Source organism: Rhinoraja longicauda, chromosome 15 (genome assembly GCF_053455715.1).
Source record: "Rhinoraja longicauda isolate Sanriku21f chromosome 15, sRhiLon1.1, whole genome shotgun sequence".
Lineage (NCBI taxonomy): Eukaryota > Metazoa > Chordata > Chondrichthyes > Rajiformes > Arhynchobatidae > Rhinoraja > Rhinoraja longicauda.
This window is the reverse complement of record NC_135967.1, coordinates 2,893,135-2,912,312: the sequence shown is the minus strand read 5'-3', so window position 1 is coordinate 2,912,312 and position 19,178 is coordinate 2,893,135. Positions and strand designations below refer to the sequence as shown.

General features: G+C 47.8%; 1 protein-coding gene across 4 annotated transcripts in view; it reads right to left on the bottom strand.

Moving 5' to 3' along the window:
* Window positions 1-5,761: 5,761 nt before the first annotated feature.
* The window catches only part of LOC144600477 (sestrin-3-like), a 63,938-nt gene continuing 50,521 nt past the window's right edge, over window positions 5,762-19,178 (bottom strand). For all 4 annotated transcript variants that reach the window (XM_078412107.1, XM_078412104.1, XM_078412105.1 and 1 more), the window contains 6 exons: window positions 17,557-17,796; window positions 15,926-16,076; window positions 14,249-14,367; window positions 12,262-12,452; window positions 10,313-10,457; window positions 5,762-6,404 (listed from right to left, as the gene is read on the bottom strand). In XM_078412107.1, the coding sequence (XP_078268233.1) occupies window positions 6,315-6,404; window positions 10,313-10,457; window positions 12,262-12,452; window positions 14,249-14,367; window positions 15,926-16,076; window positions 17,557-17,796 (936 nt within the window). In that variant the 3' untranslated portion in view covers window positions 5,762-6,314. The remainder of the gene's footprint in view (window positions 6,405-10,312; window positions 10,458-12,261; window positions 12,453-14,248; window positions 14,368-15,925; window positions 16,077-17,556; window positions 17,797-19,178) is intronic.

The following is a 19,178-nucleotide window of genomic DNA, read 5'->3' as shown; positions in this document are numbered from 1 at the left end:
TCAACTGTCTCTCCAGTAGTCACCAAACTATTCTTGGTTGTCACCCAGTCTATTCTTAGGTGCCACTGGCTGAGCCAGACTTCAATGTGAAAGATACACCCTCTGGATGCATTCTCAGTGATGTGACCTAAGGTCATGAGGTGTTTTGGGTCTCACAGAGTAGGTGAATCAAGGACCAGAGGACATAGGTTTAAGGTGAAGGGGAAGCGATTTAATAGGAATCCGAGGGGGTAACATTTTCATACAAAGGGTGGTGGGTGTATGGACCAAGCTGCCAGAGGAGGTAGTTGAGGCTGGGACTATCCCAACGTTTAAGCAACAGTTAGACAGGTACATGGATAAGAGAGGTTTGGAGGAATATGGTCCCAAACGCGGGACTAGTGTAGCTGGGACATTGTTGGCCGTTGTGGGCAAGTTGGGCCGAAGGGCGTTTCCACTCTGTATCACTCTATGACTCTAAAATGATAAAATACTATTTTAGTTTCTCTTTTCAAATATTTTATGCCATTTCATTCCTTTGCTTTGCTTAAACAAACTGCTGCATCTTTAATTTAAAAAAAATTTTTTTTTTTAAACTTCCCAATACCAATATCTATTTATTGACTATTTCTGCAATGGGTCTACTTTTTGAGAATCAAGCTTTGAAAAGATTCCAAATCCCCAGGGTACATACTGTAGGTATTCACCTTGTAGGTTTTACTCGCAGGTCTCCAAAATATTTATGATACAAATAAACTTTACCCCATCATGCAACAAAAACGCTTTTCTTTCCTTTTCTATACCATCTAAAAACCTTCACAAATTAATGTTGACACTGACTTTTACAGCAGGCCATGTATAAATTGCCATCTGTAGGTGGAAATATTTGCTAAACTCTCACTTAGAAATATGCTATACACAATATTAATACCTTTGCCCCGACATTTTCTTTCTTTTCACACACTGTACCACTCTGGTAGGCTTGCACCTTGCCCCGATCTAAAATGATTATGGAATAACAGATCCAAAATGCTACAGGTTAATATACTAACCTATTTACTCTGGTGTAAAATAAATACTTCCAAATTGTTCAGCAGTCAATTGGCAATTGACTAAGTCGGATCGGTCTCAGATTAAATGTGTAGGAAAGAAATGCCTACATTTCCGTTTAAACCAGATAGACACAAAAGGCTGGAGACCAAACGCAGGCAGGTGGGACTAGTGTAGCTGGGCCATGTTCGCTGGTGTGGACAAGTTGGGCCTGTTTCCTGCATTACTCTGTGACTATGATAACACCATGGAGAGACCTACAGATTATATATTTATACTATCAAAAAATAAGGGCAATGATATAGAACAGGGCTGCATGATTCAAAACAGTCATTAAAAAACAGAAGAATTGTTTTCTTTTGCAAGAGGGTAACACCTTCACGAACAAGAATCTAAAAAATAACATTTGATTTAAAAGTCATAATTTTTTTTTTAACCTACAACATATTTGAATATAAGGCGCAAAATGCTGGAGTAACTCAGTGAGACAGGCAGCATCTCTGGAGAGAAGGAGTGGGTGACGTTTGGGGTCGAGACCCTTCTTCAGACGGAGTCAGGGGAGAGGGAAACTGGAGATATGGAAGGGTACAAGGTGTGATAACGACAGATCAAAGCAGACGATGATCAAGGAAGTTTGTCCGACATATATTTGCAATATGATCTACAGTGGGAAATAATGGCCACTATTTCAAGTCAAAAGTGTAAGGAAGCCCGACTGTTGAGCATGTGAAGTAATAGAGGTGTGCCAAGCAGTGCCGATGGACATGGTGATGGTGTAATCTGCTGCTGGATAGATAACAGCAAGTGTCACAGTGTTCATTTATCACTCGTTTCTTGAAATCTTTGGCTCAGTTTAGATTTTTTTTGTTATTACTATAATTTGAAAATTTCTAACATTTGATAAGCATTGCGACTTTACCTGTGCTTGATTCAAAACGTGCTGGAATAACTCAGCAGGTCAGGCAGCATCTGAGGAGAGAAGGAATGGGCGACGTTTCGGGTCGAGACCCTTCTTCAGACTGATGTCAGGGGGGCGGGACAAAGGAAGGATATAGGTGAAGACAGAAAGATAGAGGGAGATAGAGGGAGATCTGGGAAATGGGAGGGGAAGGGAGGGACAGAGGAACTATCTAAAGTTGGAGAAGTCGATGTTCATACCATTGGGCTGCAAGCTGCCCAGGCGAAATATGAGGTGCTGTTCCTCCAATTTCCAGTGGGCCTCACTATGGCACTGGAGGAGGCCCATGACAGAAAGGTCAGACTGGGAATGGGAGGGGGAGTTGAAGTGCTCGGCCACCGGGAGATCAGATTGGCCAACGCGGACCGAGCGAAGGTGTGGAGCGAAGCGATCGCCGAGCCTGTGCTTGGTCTCGCCGATGTAAATAAGCTGACATCTGGAGCAGCGGATGTAATAGATGAGGTTGGAGGAGGTGCAGGTGAACCTCTGTCTCACCTGGAAAGACTGTTTGGGTCCTTGGATGGAGTTGAGGGGGGAGGTAAAGGGACAGGTGTTGCATCTCGTGCGGTTGCAGGGGAAAGTGCCCGAGGATGGGGTGGTTTGGGTAGGAAGGGACGAGTGGACCAGGGAGTTGCGGAGGGAACGGTCTCTGCGGAATGCAGAAAGGGGAGGGGATGGGAAGATATGACCTGCCGAGTTACTCCAGCACTTTGTGAATAAATACCTTCGATTTGTACCAGCATCTGCAGTTATTTTCTTATACTACCTGTGCTTGAAGTCACCTGCTGCTGCTGGCTGTTTTGGGGGTTTCACTGCACCCTGTGCTACCAAGTAACATTACTGACCAGTACTGTGTCCACAAACTGATTTGGTAGAACAGTATCTTTGGCACATCATCTACATTTATAAAACCATATTGTCAAAGTTAAATACATTGCCAATGTGGTTTTATTGCCGTAAAAAAAAATGTTTTCCACGGTGTTTTTTTTTTCATTGAACAGCTTTTATTAAAAGCTGAAGAACTCCAAGAGTTTTGTACAGATGCGAATTGCCTTGGAGCCATTTCCTTCAAATAGCAATCTAGCTACCCTGTTTCCCCACTCTTTCTCCTGCAATGCTTTCCTTCTTAGGACACTTCTGTTGTGGCCTTATTTTAGGACTTCCAGCCACATCAAATAAAAACCTAAACAATCAGGTCAAACCTTTTCAAAAAATCGGCTACAAATATATTTGCACCTGTGCCTCATTTTAGATTTGACCTGGATACGTTCACATCTGGACAAGCGTGGTCAGGGTCAGTCCCAACCTGTAGCTCCATCCACTCCATTTTGGAAACGCATGCAACAGAATTCATCACACTAGGGTCCAGTGGTAGCAATCGATCTAAGTATATCATGGACGTAATTTAAACAATGTACCTTGAAATACGTTTCAGATGTTGTATTACTGTGCTGGGCCAGGATGTGCCAAATTAGAAGCCTGTTGTGGAACGAATTGAGGAGCTGGCTGTGGTGTTTCACTCGGTCTCAAAGCACTATGTCGAGGTGCAGGTGAGTAGACTTAACCAACTTGGCTTCCTCTTTCCAATTGTGTTTTATAAATCAATTCCTGATGTAATGCATGCTTGAATGAGATAAGTCTTTTCGACTGAGTTATAAGCGTTGTAATAGTCTAAGAATAATAGCTTAGTTTATGGATACAGCATGGAAAACAGGCTCCTTGGTCCACCGAGTCCAAACCAACCATCGATCACCTGGTCACAATTCAGTAATATAGTTTTGTTTAGTTTAGAGACACAGCATGGTAACAGGCCCTTTCGGCCCACCGGGTCCACGCCAACCAGCGATCCCCGCACACTATCACTATCCTATAACCACTAGGGACAATTTTACATTTACCAAGCCAATTAACCTACAAACCTGTACATCTTTGGAGTGTGGGAGGAACCCGAAGATCTCGGAGAAAACCCACGCAGGTCACGGGGAGAACGTACAAACTCCGTACAGACGGCACCCGTAATCGGGATCGAACCTGGGTCTCCGGCACTGCATTCACTGTAAGGCAGCAACTCTACCGCTGCGCCACTGTGACCGCCCCATTTAGTACTTGAGAAGAGATTGTATGAGGGTGCATAAAAGAGAAAACATTCACTCGTACACTCAGAACTCAGCAGAACCGGCCGCAGATGATTTCATTACAGACCACATTTTTCTCCTCACATTTTTAAAAATGTTATTTTTTTTTTATTTTGGTGCAAATAAAATGCTACTGCAGAGCTTTGAAACTCCCAAGTTACATCAAAGACAACAACAGCAGCGACAGATGTGTTGCAATAGCTCAGAATCTTTCCTTATTCTTGGATTGTAAGAGTATCCATGAAAGCCCAGAGAGCCCCATGTACAGACACAAGGCTGGTGAGATTGATGAGCTCCATTTTTGCCGCTCCATCGTCGATCGCTAAACCGATAATCCCCATGTAAATGTATTGCACAATTAGAACACATCACGTAAAAAAAGGTTCTAATCACGATGGAGGTGATGATCCAGATCGTGATCACACAAGACTCTCGTTTCATGTATCATTAGCTACAGGACCATTTGTTCCAAAATGGTGTCCATTAATTATATTCCTTTTTTTAAAAAAAATTTAAAAACCAATTTTTACAGTCACATTTATACCGCTAGAAGGAAGAAAAAGTGTTTTTTTAGTATTTTTATACTCACCATTATACCTAGACCAGCACCAACAATTTTTTTTCTTTTTTTTTTAAATTGGGGAGGGGCATGGTTGGTTGCATGGTAACAAGCTGCGAACAGGCTTGTTGGGAGTCTAGTCTAGTCCAAATTGCGGTTCAATACTAGGAGTACTCCCACAGGGCGCGGACAGCCTCCATGTTTCACTATCCAACAATCAATGGGAAATGATGGGGTTGTCCTTCTTTTGGTTGTAGTGGCCACGACCATATTACATGCATGGTGTGCACCAGCTACAGGTGACATCGTGGAACCAGCCAATTATACACTTTTTTTAAAATGTAGGGTCATCTTTTTTTGTTGTTGAAATTTCCCCCATTTCTTTCTCCTTCCTTTTCGTGTAACACTGTTACGGAAATAGAATGTTAAAAACAATAAATAAAACACAGTTCAACAGAGATCCAACTCCGGTTACGTTTGCCCGGTCAATCCACTGGCTTCCACACTAATTCCCTGTCCAACCACACGTCCGAGATCTGAAGAGGTGCTTTTTTAAATTTTAACACAGGGAAAAAAGCACAAGCATGCAGTGCTGACAATCATCCAATCGCACATGCAACTTGCAACAGAGCATCGGGTAAGGAGGCTGAAAAATTACCCCCCCAAAACATTGGAAGGCTTGGATGCTACTAGATTGACCAACAACTCAGAACCATTGACGTTGACCTGCGCAGATTTGGATTCCGCATCCATTTTCACATTGGCCAACAATCTGGATCCTGTCATTGGCTGTTCAGTAGGATTAAGAAAGTCAACCATCCTCAATTGACACACTGCATTATAGCAGTGCTTCCTTCTGTAACCACTAACTAGGGCAGGGAAGAAAATTCACGTTTCATTCATTAGTGCCTTTTTTATTTGGACAAGCTCAAGAAATGTTACGCCCCACTGGCTCACTACTCTTCCTTCCTCCCCCTATTCAGTCACCCAAGGTTTACTAAATTCACAGCTCATTGGCACAGTTAACCGCTGCCTCCTCCCCTTGCCCTTCCCTCCCACCCTCCCCAACCCACCCCTCACACACACACGCACACACACACACACACACACACCCAAACACACAAAGGCTTTGGATAAGTCATAAAACCAAAAGTAATATGGCAAGGATCTGGAAACGCCATTCCAATATGAAACAGACTCAACACTTGTCAAACATATTATCTGTTATTACTATTCATAGCAAAAATAAGTCTTTCTTTTCCAAAAAAAAGGGGCTCGTCCGTCCCAACATCAAGGCTTGAAAATGTTCGATGCGCTCGGTGGTGGTCACGCAAGCCGTTCTGATGCCATAGCCTTTTGAAAACGTAGAGAGATTGAAGACCCTCAAGTGAATACTTGGTGTTGAGGCATGAAACACTTTTGTGAAGTAACATCACTCTCTGTACATACAGTCCACAATGCTCGATTGTGTCATTGTCAATAATTGCACATTAATTGTCGCAGACACTGCGACTTAGTTCCAGCTGCCTTGCAATGCCTCCATTCCCAGAAGACGTTCAAGTCTTTAAGCTTATGTCCTGTCTCTGTTTTTTTAAAGTTCATCGCAGGTAAGGAGATCCTTCGTTATGACCGTCTACGAGATCATGTAGTGGGTTATTGCATGCAGTGCATAGAGAAGCTCAGCCTGCATCCGAGCTTCCAGGACCAGCAGATTCACACGGACCTGGAACACAGGAAGGGACAGGCAAGTGTAAACAGGAGCTTACATGGGTGTATCCCCTCATAGACAGAGTTCATAAGTGATGGGAGCAGAATTAGGCCACTCGGCCCATCAAGTCTACTCCACCATTCAATCATGGCTGATCTATCTCTCCCTCTCAACCCCATTCTCCTGCTTCTCCTCATAACCCCTGACACCCGCACTAGTCATGAATCTGTCAATCTCTGCCTTAAAAATACCCACTGACTTGGCCTCCACAACCTTCTGTGGCAATGAATTCTACAGATTCACCGCCCTCGGACTAAAGAAATTCCTCTTCATCTCCTTCCTAAAGGTACGTGCTTTTATTCTGAGGCTGTGGCCTCTGGTCCTAGACTCTCCCACTAGAGGAAACATCCTCTCCACAACCACTCTATCCAGGCCTCACTAATAATGTACCTCAACATTACGCAGCAATTTTAAGGAGGCGCGGCAGATGCAGTATAATATAGATAAATGTGAGGTTATCCACTTTGCTGGCAAAAACAAGGAGGCAGATTATTATCCCAATGGTGTTAGGTTAGGTAAGGGGGAGGTGCAGCGAGACCTGGGTGTCCTTGTACACCAGTCACTGAACGTTGGCGTGCAGGTACAGCAAGCAGTGAAGAAAGCTAATGGAATGTTGGCCTTCATAATGAGAGGATTTCAGTATAGGAGTAAAGAGGTTCTTCTGCAGTTGTATAGGGCCCTTGTAAGACCACATCTGGAGTATTGTGTACAGTTTGGTCTCCTAATTTGAGGATAGACATCCTTGTAACTGAGGCAGTGCAGCGAAGGTTCACGAGATTGATCCCTGGGATGGCGGGACTGTCATATGAGGAAAGATTGAAAAGACTAGGCTTGTATTCACTGGAGTTTAGGCTGAGAGGGGATCTTATAGAGACATATAAAATTATAAAAGGACTGGACAAGCTAGATGCAGGAAAAATATTCCCAATGTTGGGGGAGTCCAGAACCAGGGGGCCACAGTCTTAGAATAAAGGGGAGGCCATTTAAAACTGAGGTAAGAAGGAACTTTTTCACCCAGAGAGTTGTGAATTTGTGGAATTCTCTGCCACAGAGGGCAGTGGAGGCCAATTCACTGGATGAATTTAAGAGAGAGTTAGATAGAGCTCTGGGGGCTAGTGGAATCAAGGGATATGGGGAGAAGTTGGGCACAGGTTGTGGATGATCAGCCATGATCACAATGAATGGCGGTGTTGGCTCGAAGGGCCGATTGGCCTCCTCCTGCACATATTTTCTATGTTTCTATGTATTAATAATTATTTATGGGGCTTTCTCATTGGATTTCGAAGTAGTACATGGCGACCTTGGTGCTTGGAAGCGGAGGGGTGGCTGCTGCTGGGTTTGTGGTGGTCTCGGGTGGTGGTGTGGGGGGAGGGGGGTGGTGCTGCTGGGTTTGTGGTGGTCTCGGGTGGTGGTGTGGGGGGAGGGGGGTGGTGCTGGTAGGTGTGTGGGGGGGGGTGCTGGTGGGTGTGTGGGGGGGGGGGTGCTGGTGGGTGTGGTGGTGGTGGGTGGTGCTGGTGGGTTTGTGGTGGTGTGGTGTGGGGGGCTGGTGGAGCTGGTGGGTGTGGTGGTCTCGGATGGTGGTGTGGTGGTGCTGGTGGGTGTGGGGGGGTGGTGCTGGTGGGTGTGGTGGTGGTGGGTTGTGCTGGTGGGTTTGTGGTGGTGTGGGGGGCTGGTGGAGCTGGTGGGTGTGGTGGTCTCGGATGGTGGTGTGGTGTGTGGTGGTGGTGCTGGTGGGTGTGTGGGGGGGGGGGTGCTGGTGGGTGTGGGGGTGGTGGTGCTGGTGGGTGTGGGGGTGGTGGTGCTGGTGGGTGTGGGGGTGGTGGTGCTGGTGGGTGTGGTGGTGGTGGGTGTGGGGGGGGTGCTGGTGGGTTTGTGGTGGTGTGGGGTGGGGGGCTGGTGGAGCTGGTGGGTGTGGTGGTTTCGGATGGTGGTGTGGTGTGGGGTGGTGGTGCTGGTGGGTGTGGGGTGCTGGTGCTGGTGGGTGTGGTGGTGGTGGGTGGTGCTGGTGGGTTTGTGGTGGTGTGGTGTGGGCGGCTGGTGGAGCTGGTGGGTGTGGTGGTCTCGGATGGTGGTGTGGTGTGGGGTGGTGGTGCTGGTGGGTGTGGGGTGGTGGTGCTGGTGGGTGTGGGGGGGTGGTGGTGCTGGTGGTGGTGTTGGTGAGTGTGTGGTGGTTGCAGGTGGTGCCGGCCGCAGGGGGCCCTACAGCAGGGCGGGCGAGCGCGAGGATCGAGCAGCGGTGGAAGCAGCCGATGGCACTGTGCTGGGCCAAGCTCACCCCTCCTTCAGTGACACCTCCTTCAGTGACACCGGGCCTTTAAGTAAGAAAATAAGAAACCGCTGATCTCTTTGGGCCAAGATTGGACTTTTTAGGGACTTGGAAGTTGCAAGAAGATGCCAGAATATGGTGACTCACTGCGTGCTGTTCCAGAAGAGAATCTATGGTACTCATGTGTAGAATGATTTAAGTGGAGAGCCAGTATTGCTGTACATATGACAATAAACAAACTAGCTAACTAGCTAATGGGTGGCGTAAAGGTAGAGTTGCTGCCTTACAGCGTTTACAGTGTCAGAGACCCGGGTTCAATCCCGACTAAGGGTACTGTCTGTACAAAGTTTGTACTTTCTTCCCATGATCTGCGTGGGTTTTCCCCGGGAACTCCGGTTTCCTCCCACACTCCAAAGACGTACGGGTCAGTAGGTTAATTCGCTTGGAATAAATGTAACCTGTCCCTAGTGTGTGTAGGGTAGTGTTAACATAGAAAATAGGTGCAGGAGTAGGCCATTCGGCCCTTCGAGCCTGCACCGCCATTCAATATGATCATGGCTGATCATCCAACTCAGTATCCCGTACCTGCCTTCTCTCCATACCCCCTGATCCCTTTAGCCACAAGGGCCACATCTAACTCCCTCTTAAATATAGCCAATGAACTGGCCTCAACTACCTTCTGTGGCAGAGAATTCCACAGATTCACCTCTCTCTGTGTGAAAAAAAACGTTCTCATCTCGGTCCTAAAAGACTTCCCCCTTATCCTTAAACTGTGACCCCTTGTTCTGGACTTCCCCAACATCGGGAACAATCTTCCTGCTTCTAGCCTGTCCAACCCCTTAAGAATTTTGTAAGTTTCTATAAGATCCCCCCTCAATCTTCTAAATTCCAGCGAGTACAAGCCGAGTCTATCCAGTCTTTCTTCATATGAAAGTCCTGCCATCCCAGGAATCAATCTGGTGAACCTTCTCTGTACTCCCTCTATGGCAAGAATGTCTTTCCTCAGATTAGGAGACCAAAACTGCACGCAATACTCCAGGTGTGGTCTCACCAATGCCCTGTACAACTGTAGCAGAACCTCCCTGCTCCTATACTCAAATCCCCTCGCTATGAATGCCAACAAACCATTCGCTTTCTTCACTGCCTGCTGCACCTGCATGCCTACTTTCAATGACTGGTGCACCATGACACCCAGGTCTCGTTGCATCTCCCCTTCTCTAATCGGCCACCATTCAGATAATAGTCTGCTTTCCTGTTCTTGCCACCAAAGTGGATAACCTCACATTTATCCACATTATACTGCATCTGCCATGCATTTGCCCACTCACCTAACCTATCCAAGTCTCGTTGCAGCCTCCTAGAATCCTCCTCACAGCTAACACTGCCCCCCAGCTTCGTGTCATCCGCAAACTTGGAGATGTTGCATTCAATCCCTCGTCCAAATCATTAATATATATTGTAAATAGCTGGTAAATATTGTTAATGTGCGTGGGCCGAATGGCCTGTTTCTGCGCTGTGTCTCTAAACTTAAGTAACTAGCTAATCACAGTGCGTCGGTTGGGTTTAGATGCCACTGCCACTCTGGTCGATCACTCACCTTCTCTGAGTATTTAAACTGTCTCCAGTACCTCTCAAACATTTGAGATTTTGTTTTTTCTGGGTAGCAAGTCACAGTCTTCAAGTAAACCTTGAGATTCCTCTCCAGGAAATGATTCACTTCACCATAGTCATAATCATCGTACCTGGCACATTGAAGAGAGGAAACGAACATCAGCCATCGCTGTCAACATCCCACAATGCATGCGTTAGGGGGTTTATACAGATCAATAACAGCAGTCTTGTTTACGTCGCACTGTACTCCCACTTTACAGCAGCTTGGCTATCGGAACACGCTCTTGTGGAATTCACAACTCACCACCACAAATTTGAGATACACAATAAAAATTTGTTCTTACAGAATCTATGCAAGAAAAAAAAACCTAAATATGCACAAAATGTGAAAGAATCCTTTTGTGGACAATTGCGATGCAGACTGTTTTCTCTGAACACATCCCGTGTAGTTTAGAGATACAGCGCGGAAACAGGCCCTTCGGCCCACCGGGTCCATGCCGACCAGCGATCCCCGCACATTAACACTATCCAACACCCACTGGGGACAATTTTTACATTTACCAAGCCAATTAACCTACAAACCTGTATGTCTTTGGAGTGTGGGAGGAAACCGAAGATCTCGGAGAAAACCCACGCAGGTCACGGGGAGAACGTACAAACTCCGTACAGACAGCACCCGTAGTCAGGATCGAACCCGGGTCCCTGGCGCTGCAAGCGCTGTAAGGCAGCAACTCTACCGCTGTGCCACCGTGACCGTCTAATGTGGGGATGTACTGTGTTTGCTCTGTTAACAAAGTCCCCGTCACCTCTTACACCTTCACCAGCAGCTTTTAAACATCGATATATGCACCATGATGCCAGGAGGCTAAACGCACTTCCCACAGTATACTGACCCATGAAGATTACAAAGACCCTGGTGTGAGGCCTTCCTGCGTTGGTCAGCAGGGCGAGGTTACTATGGGACAGCTGTCCTGGACTGGAGAGGAACAGAACTCAGCCAATACTCCCGACCTTGATAATTACTCAGCAATATTCCCGGGAACTGAGCTCTTTAAAAATAAAGCACAGATGAATCACAGAAAGAGCCCAACTCCTGTGGAAATGTATTCCAGCAGAACAAAACATTTGACTCACCCTGATTTAATGAGAGAAACAATACAATGTTGTTTTATGGATTTGGGAAGGACCTGTTCTGCCATAACATATCAAATCATGTCAGAGTACTGAGTATTGAAGTTGAGATGTCATGTTGCAATTGTAAAAGACGATGGTGAGGCCGCATTTAGAGTATTGTGTTCAGTTCTGGGCACCATGTTACAGGAGAGAGTTGTTGCCAAGCTTCAAAGGGTACAGAGAAGATTTACGAGGATGTTGCCAGGACTAGAGGGTGTGAGCTACAGGGAAAGTTTGAGTAGGCTGGGACTCTATTCCTTGGAGCGCAGGAGGACGAGGGGTGATCTTATAGAGGTGTATAAAATCGTGAGAGGAACAGATCGGATAGATGCACAGTCTCTTATCCAGAGTTGGTGAATCGAGAACCAGAGGACATAGGTTCAAGGTGAAGGGGAAACGATTTAATAGGAATCCGAGTGGTAACATTTTCACACAAAGGGTGGTGGGTGTATGGAACGAGCTGCCAGAGGAGGTAGTTGAGGCTGGGACTATCCCAACGTTTAAGAAACAGTTAGACAGGTACAAGGACAGGACAGGTTTGGAGGAGTATGGACCAAAAGCAGGCAGGTGGGACTAGTGTAGCTGGGACATGTTGGCCGGTGTGGGCGAGTTGGGCCGAAGGGCCTGTTTTACCACACTGTATCACCCCATGACTGTGAGACAATTACTTCTTTGCTTTTGCTTGTTCTGTATGTTTTCAAGTTTCGAGATCAGGCCGCATCTGTTTTTGTTAAGTCTTGTATAAATGACGGTCAGGGTTACCTAATGCCAAACATGCAATGGATGTAGTTCCAAATGCCTCTCTTCAGCACAGAGAAATCGCAGCCTTGTTGCTTAGCCATGGTGCCATTCTTCAAACTGTACACAGTGCGGAACTTCTCATCCAGGAGGTGGCCAATGTCCGAATACAGACGGTTCACCAGCGAGAAGCCATGGTCTTCCCAGGAATAGTCCTGCAGGAGAAACAGCAACTTTGGAGCAACAGCAGACAGGCGCTTGGACGAGCTGGGGCATCCGACAAGCAGAAGGAAAGTGGCTGCTTTTCATTGTTATCTCAATGGACTCTAGTATTGCTATCTCAATGGACGTCAGTATACAAATCTGCCCTCAACTTTAAATCTACACAGTCCTCCTAGTGACAGGCATGAGGCATGATTTGTCATGGAGGCCGTTATACCCATCAGCAGTAAATAAGGCTTAGACTGAAGCAGGTACTTTGCTTCAGGTGTTCACAGCAACTTTGTATTCCATGGTATCTGCAAGATTAGAACGCTGAGTTGTTCCTTTTATTGTCCAGATGTTTACAGGGCCAGGTCACCTACCATGTTACAAGAGTGGCCTTTTCAATGTTAACTCTGCAACCACTTTAGAGCCTAACAGCAAGCCTGCCAAAAGTCACGTAATGCTGGAGTAACTCAGCGTGACACGCAGGGGGAATGGAGGGTCCCCACCCCAAGTGTCACCTCCCCATGTTCCCCAGTGATGCTGCCTGGCCCGCTGGGTTACTCCTGCACTTTATGTCTTTTTCTGTAAACAAGCATCTGCAGTTTCTTGTGTCTACAGCAGAGTTCAAATGTCAGCTCTGGTTGCCTGATAGAGGAAACAGCAAATGAGCGATGGCCCAAGTTTCAAGGAATTGATGGCATCAAACTCGGTGCACAGCTTTCACTACCCTTTGCTAACTGTGAATATCCGTGCGAGTTTCAAGTCTGGAAGGGACTGGATTTTTTTGCTGGAAGATGCTCTCCTTGTGGACCCCAGGTGAATCTATCACCTCCTTCTGAAGTTCCTCCAAGCTCTGTACAGAGCAAGCTTTAACTATCCTTGAGCTTGTTCGATCATTTAGTTTAGATAGTTTAGAGATACAGTGCGGAAACAGGCCCTTTGGCCCACCGGGTCTGCGCCGACCAGCGATCCCCGCACATTAACACTATCCTACACACACCAGGGACAATTTTACATTTACCAAACCAATTAACCTACAAACCTGTACGTCTTTGGAGTGTGGGAGGAAACCGAAGATCTCAGAGAAAACCCACGCAGGTCACGGGGAGAATGTACAAACTCCGTACAGACAGCACCCGTAGTCGGGATGGAACCCGGGTCTCTGGCGCTGTAAGGCAGCAGCTCTACCGCTAGGCCACCATGCCACGGGGAGACGCTTGGAGTTGTCCATGTTGCTATGAGTCAAGAGTCATGGTTTGGGAAAACAAAATAAGAATGGCAATTCTTTCACAATGGGACATCAGTGACAGGGCAGCAACTTTATAATAGCAGTAGAATGGATTATAAAGCAACTTTAAAATAATATTAGAATACTGGAACTTCTTTAACGTATCTAAATATGAAAGTCCCAGTTATCATGATGGATTTGAAGGAGTCTCTGGATCAGATAGTAAGCTCAGTAACTGTTATTCACAAAATGCTGGAGTAACTCAGCAGGTCAGGCAGCATCTCAGGAGAGAAGGAATGGGTGACGTTTCGGGTCTCGACCCGAAACATCGCCCATTCCTTCTCTCCTGAGATGCTGCCTGACCTGCTGAGTTTCTCCTGCATTTTGTGAATAAATACCTTCGATTTGTCCCAGCATCTGCAGTTATTGTCTTACAAGCTCAGTAACTGAATCACAATGCCATTGGACCATTATTTGCTCTACCATCATTCAAATATGGATTTCCGAAGCTGCAATATCGCACAGGAGTGCAGGCACACGAGGCCAGAGCTGAAGATTCCACGGATGACATTTTACCTGAGCTCGGAAAACAGGCAACTGCTCGCCACTTCTTCGGGAAAACTCGGGATAACCAAACTCAGGGTCTTCTACGTAACAGGACAGGTCAGGAATTGGGGCAGGCTTATCTTCAGGAGCTGTGCAAGCAAAGTGGAAGATGTTAGAGAGAGAAGGTTCAGTAGCTCCCACAAAGGCAAAATCTTTATCCTGCGCTGGCTGGCCCACTGTTCAAGGGGACTTGGTTTTCTTTTACATTTGCAACCCGGATTTTGCATGGTGACTTGTTTTACACAGAGGATGGTGGATGCCTGGAATGCACTGCCAGGGTTGGTGCTGGGACAGATTTGATGGTGGCGTTAAAGACGCTGTCACATATGCACATGGATACTCATAGAATAGGATGGATATGAATCATGTGCAGGAAATGGTGATGTGTTCACCTTTTTGTTTACTTTAGTTTGGTTTAGAGATACAGCGTGGAAACAGGCCCTTTGGCCCACGCCGACGAGTGATCCCCGCACATTATACTACACCCACTAGGGACAATTTTTACATTTACCAAGCCAATTAACCTACAAACCTGCACGTCTTTGGAGTGTGGGAGGAAACCGAAGATCTCGGAAAAACCCCACGTAGGTCACGGTCTTGCCACCATGTTTGGCATTGTGGACCAAAGGGCCTGTGGTCCTGTGCTGTACTGTTCTGTGCAGGTGTTGATCACTTGGCCACCAGTGATGACGCTCCCTTAGACTTCCCTTTGGTGCAGTTGTGAAAGGATCACCTAGACCGCCATTCCACAGGCACTCCAGAGTGGTGCAGACAAACCTCCCATTCCACTCCAGTGGTTTTTCCAACGTGGCCAAATATGTTGGCCTCGCAAGTCTACTTTAGTTTGGTTTAGAGATGCAGATCTTGTCTGCTGTCTGTGTGGAGTTTGCACCTTCTCCCTTTCACTGCGTGGGTTTCCCCCAGCTGCTCTGGTTTCCTTCCACATCCCAAAGACCTGCAGGTTTGTACGTTAATTGGCCGCTGAAAATTGTCCCTCGGGTGTAGAGAGTGAATGAAAAAAAGGAATAACATGGAACTAATGAGAATAGGTGATTGATGGTTAGCATGGACTCGGTGGGCCGAAGGGCTTGGTTCCGTGCTGTATCTCTAAACCAAACTAAAGTAGACAGATCACTGACTGGGGGAAACAGACAGGGCACTGATTGGGGGAAGCAGACAGGGCACTGATTGGGGGAAGCAGACAGGGCACTGATTGGGGGAACCAGACAGGGACCTGATTGGTGGAACCAGGCAGAGCACTGATTGGGGGAAGAAGACAGACAGGGCACGGATTGGGGGAACCAGGCAGACAGGGCACTGATTGGAGGAGGCAGACACATCACTGATTGGGGGAACCAGGCGGACAGGGCACTGATTGGGGGAAGGCAGACAGATCACTGATTGGGGGAAGCAGACAGAGCACTGATTGGGGGAACATGGGAGATCACTGATTGGGGAACCAGGCAGACAGGCACTGATTGGGGGAAGCAGACAGATCACTGATTGGGGGAAGCAGGCAGAGCACTGATTGGGGGAAGCAGGCAGAGCACTGATTGGGGGAAACAGACAGGGCACTGATTGGGGGAACCAGGCAGAGCACTGATTGGGGGAAACAGACAGGGCACTGATTGGGTGAACCTGGCTTACCTCGAGTCACCGTCGGTGGACTGGTGTCTTTTTCCGTCTCGGATCCAATCCACGTCTCTTCACTTGGCATCTCCTCCTCGTTCTCCTTCCCGGCCTGGAATTTCTGCATCCTGTCCACCAAACATTCGGAATCACTGGAGTAATCCACTGACTGGAAGGTAGAAAGGGAACAAGAGAGTCACTTGGCAGCAGGACCACCCTCCCGCCGTGCCAGCCGCCCGGCTCAGGATTCACAGCAGCTTCCCTCCTGCACCACCCTGACTGACAACGCAGCAGCCACTCCTTCCACCGGCCCCCTCACACAACATCCCACTCCAAGCGTAGAAGGCTCACAGTCCAGAGCCGAGACACAAAAAATTGAACACACCAGCCAATTTTTATGCTCCTGCCCAGCCAATACTTATGCTCCTGCTCTTGATTGCTTTAACGAAGTAGATTCAATTCAAGCAATCTCGTGATCTTTGTCAAGACTTTGTCAAGGGCGGTCGCGGTGGTGCAGCGGTAGAGTTGCTGCCTTACAGCGAATGCAGCGCCGGAGACCCGGGTTCGGTCCCGACTACGGGTGCTGTCTGTACGGAGTTTGTACGTGACCTGCGTGGGTTTTCTCCGTGATCTTCGGTTTCATCCCACACTCCAAAGACGTACAGGTATGTAGGTTACTTGGATTTTTTAAAAATTGTCCCTAGTGGGTATAGGATAGTGTTAATGTGCGGGGATCGCTGGTCGGTGCGGACCCGGTGGGCCGAAAGGGCCTGTTTCCACGCTGTATCTCTAAACTAAACCAAATCTAAACTAGATCAGCGCACAATTAGAACTAGAACAAAATAGTTTCCCTCAAAAGCTTGGCCAGAGACCAGGAAAGGCAAGTTAGATTCATGGTTAGTACCTTGTCCCTTAACCAGGAGGGTCCAATGTTGCAACAGTCCTCCAGCATTAGGTTAAAGAGATCAAAATGCAGGCTGATTGCAGGCAGTGACTGGTGCTGTATGGTATCTGAGCTTGGACGTTGGACAATCTCAGGACTGGACACCCAACTGTTCACCTCCTCTTGGCATGAGCAGAGGCCTCATCCGCTTGGATGAAGGGCCTGGGGAAAGTGTGATCCGCAGCAGTCAGCGCTCTCAGAGGATGGGGGAAAGTTTGTGAATGCGACTGCCTTGCCAAAGCTGCCCATGCAAGCACCACTCAGTGCAAACCCTCGTCTTGAAAGGGGGCAACAGAAAAGGTCAGAAGGTTGCTCCCATCAAGTTAGGCTGGCAGCATTCACGTGATGTTAATCCAACTCCACCCATAAAACATGCAGGTAGGAACTGCAGATACTGGTTTAAACCGAAGATAGACTCAAAATGCTGGAGTAACTCAGCGGGTCAGGCAGCATCTCTGGAGAGAAGGAATGGGTGACGTTTCGTGTCGAGACCCCTCTTCGGAACCAGTCCGACCCGAAAAGTCCCCCGTGCCTTCTCTCCAGAGATGCTGCCTGTCCCGCTGAGTTACTCCAGCATTTTGTGTCCACCCATAAAATGTTGGCCTGTTTCTGAACCTGCGTCTCTGCCAGCAGGTCATAACCAGTAATGAATCTCCTCCCAGAGTCACCCAGCTCTCCCCACACATACCCCAGCCGCCCTGCTTACCCTTCTCCTGCGGTGCGCCAGGCCGGGGTCCGGCATGTTGCCATTGCCGTTGGTGGCGTCTCCGGGGCACTGGTTGTTAATAGAGGAGGGTCGCAGGATGTGACCGCCTTCATGTCCTCCCTCAGCACTTATCCCGCAGCCAAAGACAAAACTCGCCAGCGAGTGGTAGTGAGCCAAAAGCACAACTCCGTGCACCAGCTCTGCCAGCGACCAACAGTGCTCTCCGATCTTCAGCAGGTTCTGCACGGGTACAAAGGGCATGGACAATAGACAATAGGTGCAGGAGTAGGCCATTCAGCCCTTCGAGCCAGCACCGCCATTCAATGCGATCATGACAGTGAGGAGGGAGATGGTGAATGGAGTGGTGAGACGAGCGCATTGGACCAAATGGGTCGTTCAGTCAAAGAGGCAATAGTGCAGAAACAGGCTATAGCTACATCTATATCTACATCTATATATAACTAAAGGTTTCACCTTGTATGTACATATATTTGTACTTATGTTCCCGAAATACAGCCAAAACGGTGCACGATAGCGCACCAATTGTAGGGCCACCCTACTCACCATCCACCTGTGATGCACAGTATCAAGAATTATTTAAAAACTAATTCACTTTATAGATGGAATAAAGTATTTATTCCATCTATAAAACAAATGGAAGAGAGTAACAAAGAGCAAAACAAAGCACAAAAAAATGCTACATCATCTTTTATGTGCAGTTTATAGTTTATAAAGTTTATAAAGTGAATTACTTTTAAAATAATACGAAAACTTGATACCGTGCACTGCAGGTGAATGGGCCAAGCCATTTTGATCTAATACTTCCGTGTTCGGCGCCACAATGGGAACCCGACGGGCCATATATGAGATCGCCATTTTGATCTAATATGGCGTCACCACGGGTGAGGGTCGCTGGGCCCGGTGGCGGCACGCCTGAGCAGCAGCGCTGGGAGGACCGGCGCCCGTCCCAGCGTGCCCCGTGCCTGACCTTCCCCCCGTGGTGCAGCACGGCGGCAGAGAGAAGGTCAAAGAAGATGGCCGCCGGCAGGACGTACATGGGGCAGCGCCTTGCGGCCGCTCTCCTGCTGCTGGCCGCCGCGATGGCCTCCTGGGGCCGGGGTGAGTGGCTCCCTCTCCCCTTTCCTCTCCCCCCCTCGCCCGCGCAGGGCCCTGGGGGAAGATTCCTCGGATATACCCTGGGATCTTGCTGTGCACTTTTGGAGTGGTGGAGGGGAGGGTGCTAGACCAATGCAGGAGAGGTTTAGACCCAACGGGTCCATGGTTTGTCTCGTGTTTCTATAAAAGCAGAGGAAATTTAGATCTAGACAATAGACAATAGGTGCAGGAGGAGGCCATTCAGCCCTTTGAACCAGCACTGCCATTCAATGTGATCATGGCAGATCATTCTCAATTAGTACCCCGTTCCTGCCTTCTCCCCATACCCCCTGACTCCGCTATCCTTAAGAGCTCTATCTAGCTCTCTCTTGAATGCATCCAGAGAATTGGCCTCCACTGCCTTCTGAGGCAGAGAATTCCATAGATTTACAACTCTCTGACTGAAAACGTTTTTCCTCATCGCCGTTCTAAATGGCCTACCCCTTATTCTTAAATCTGAGGTACAA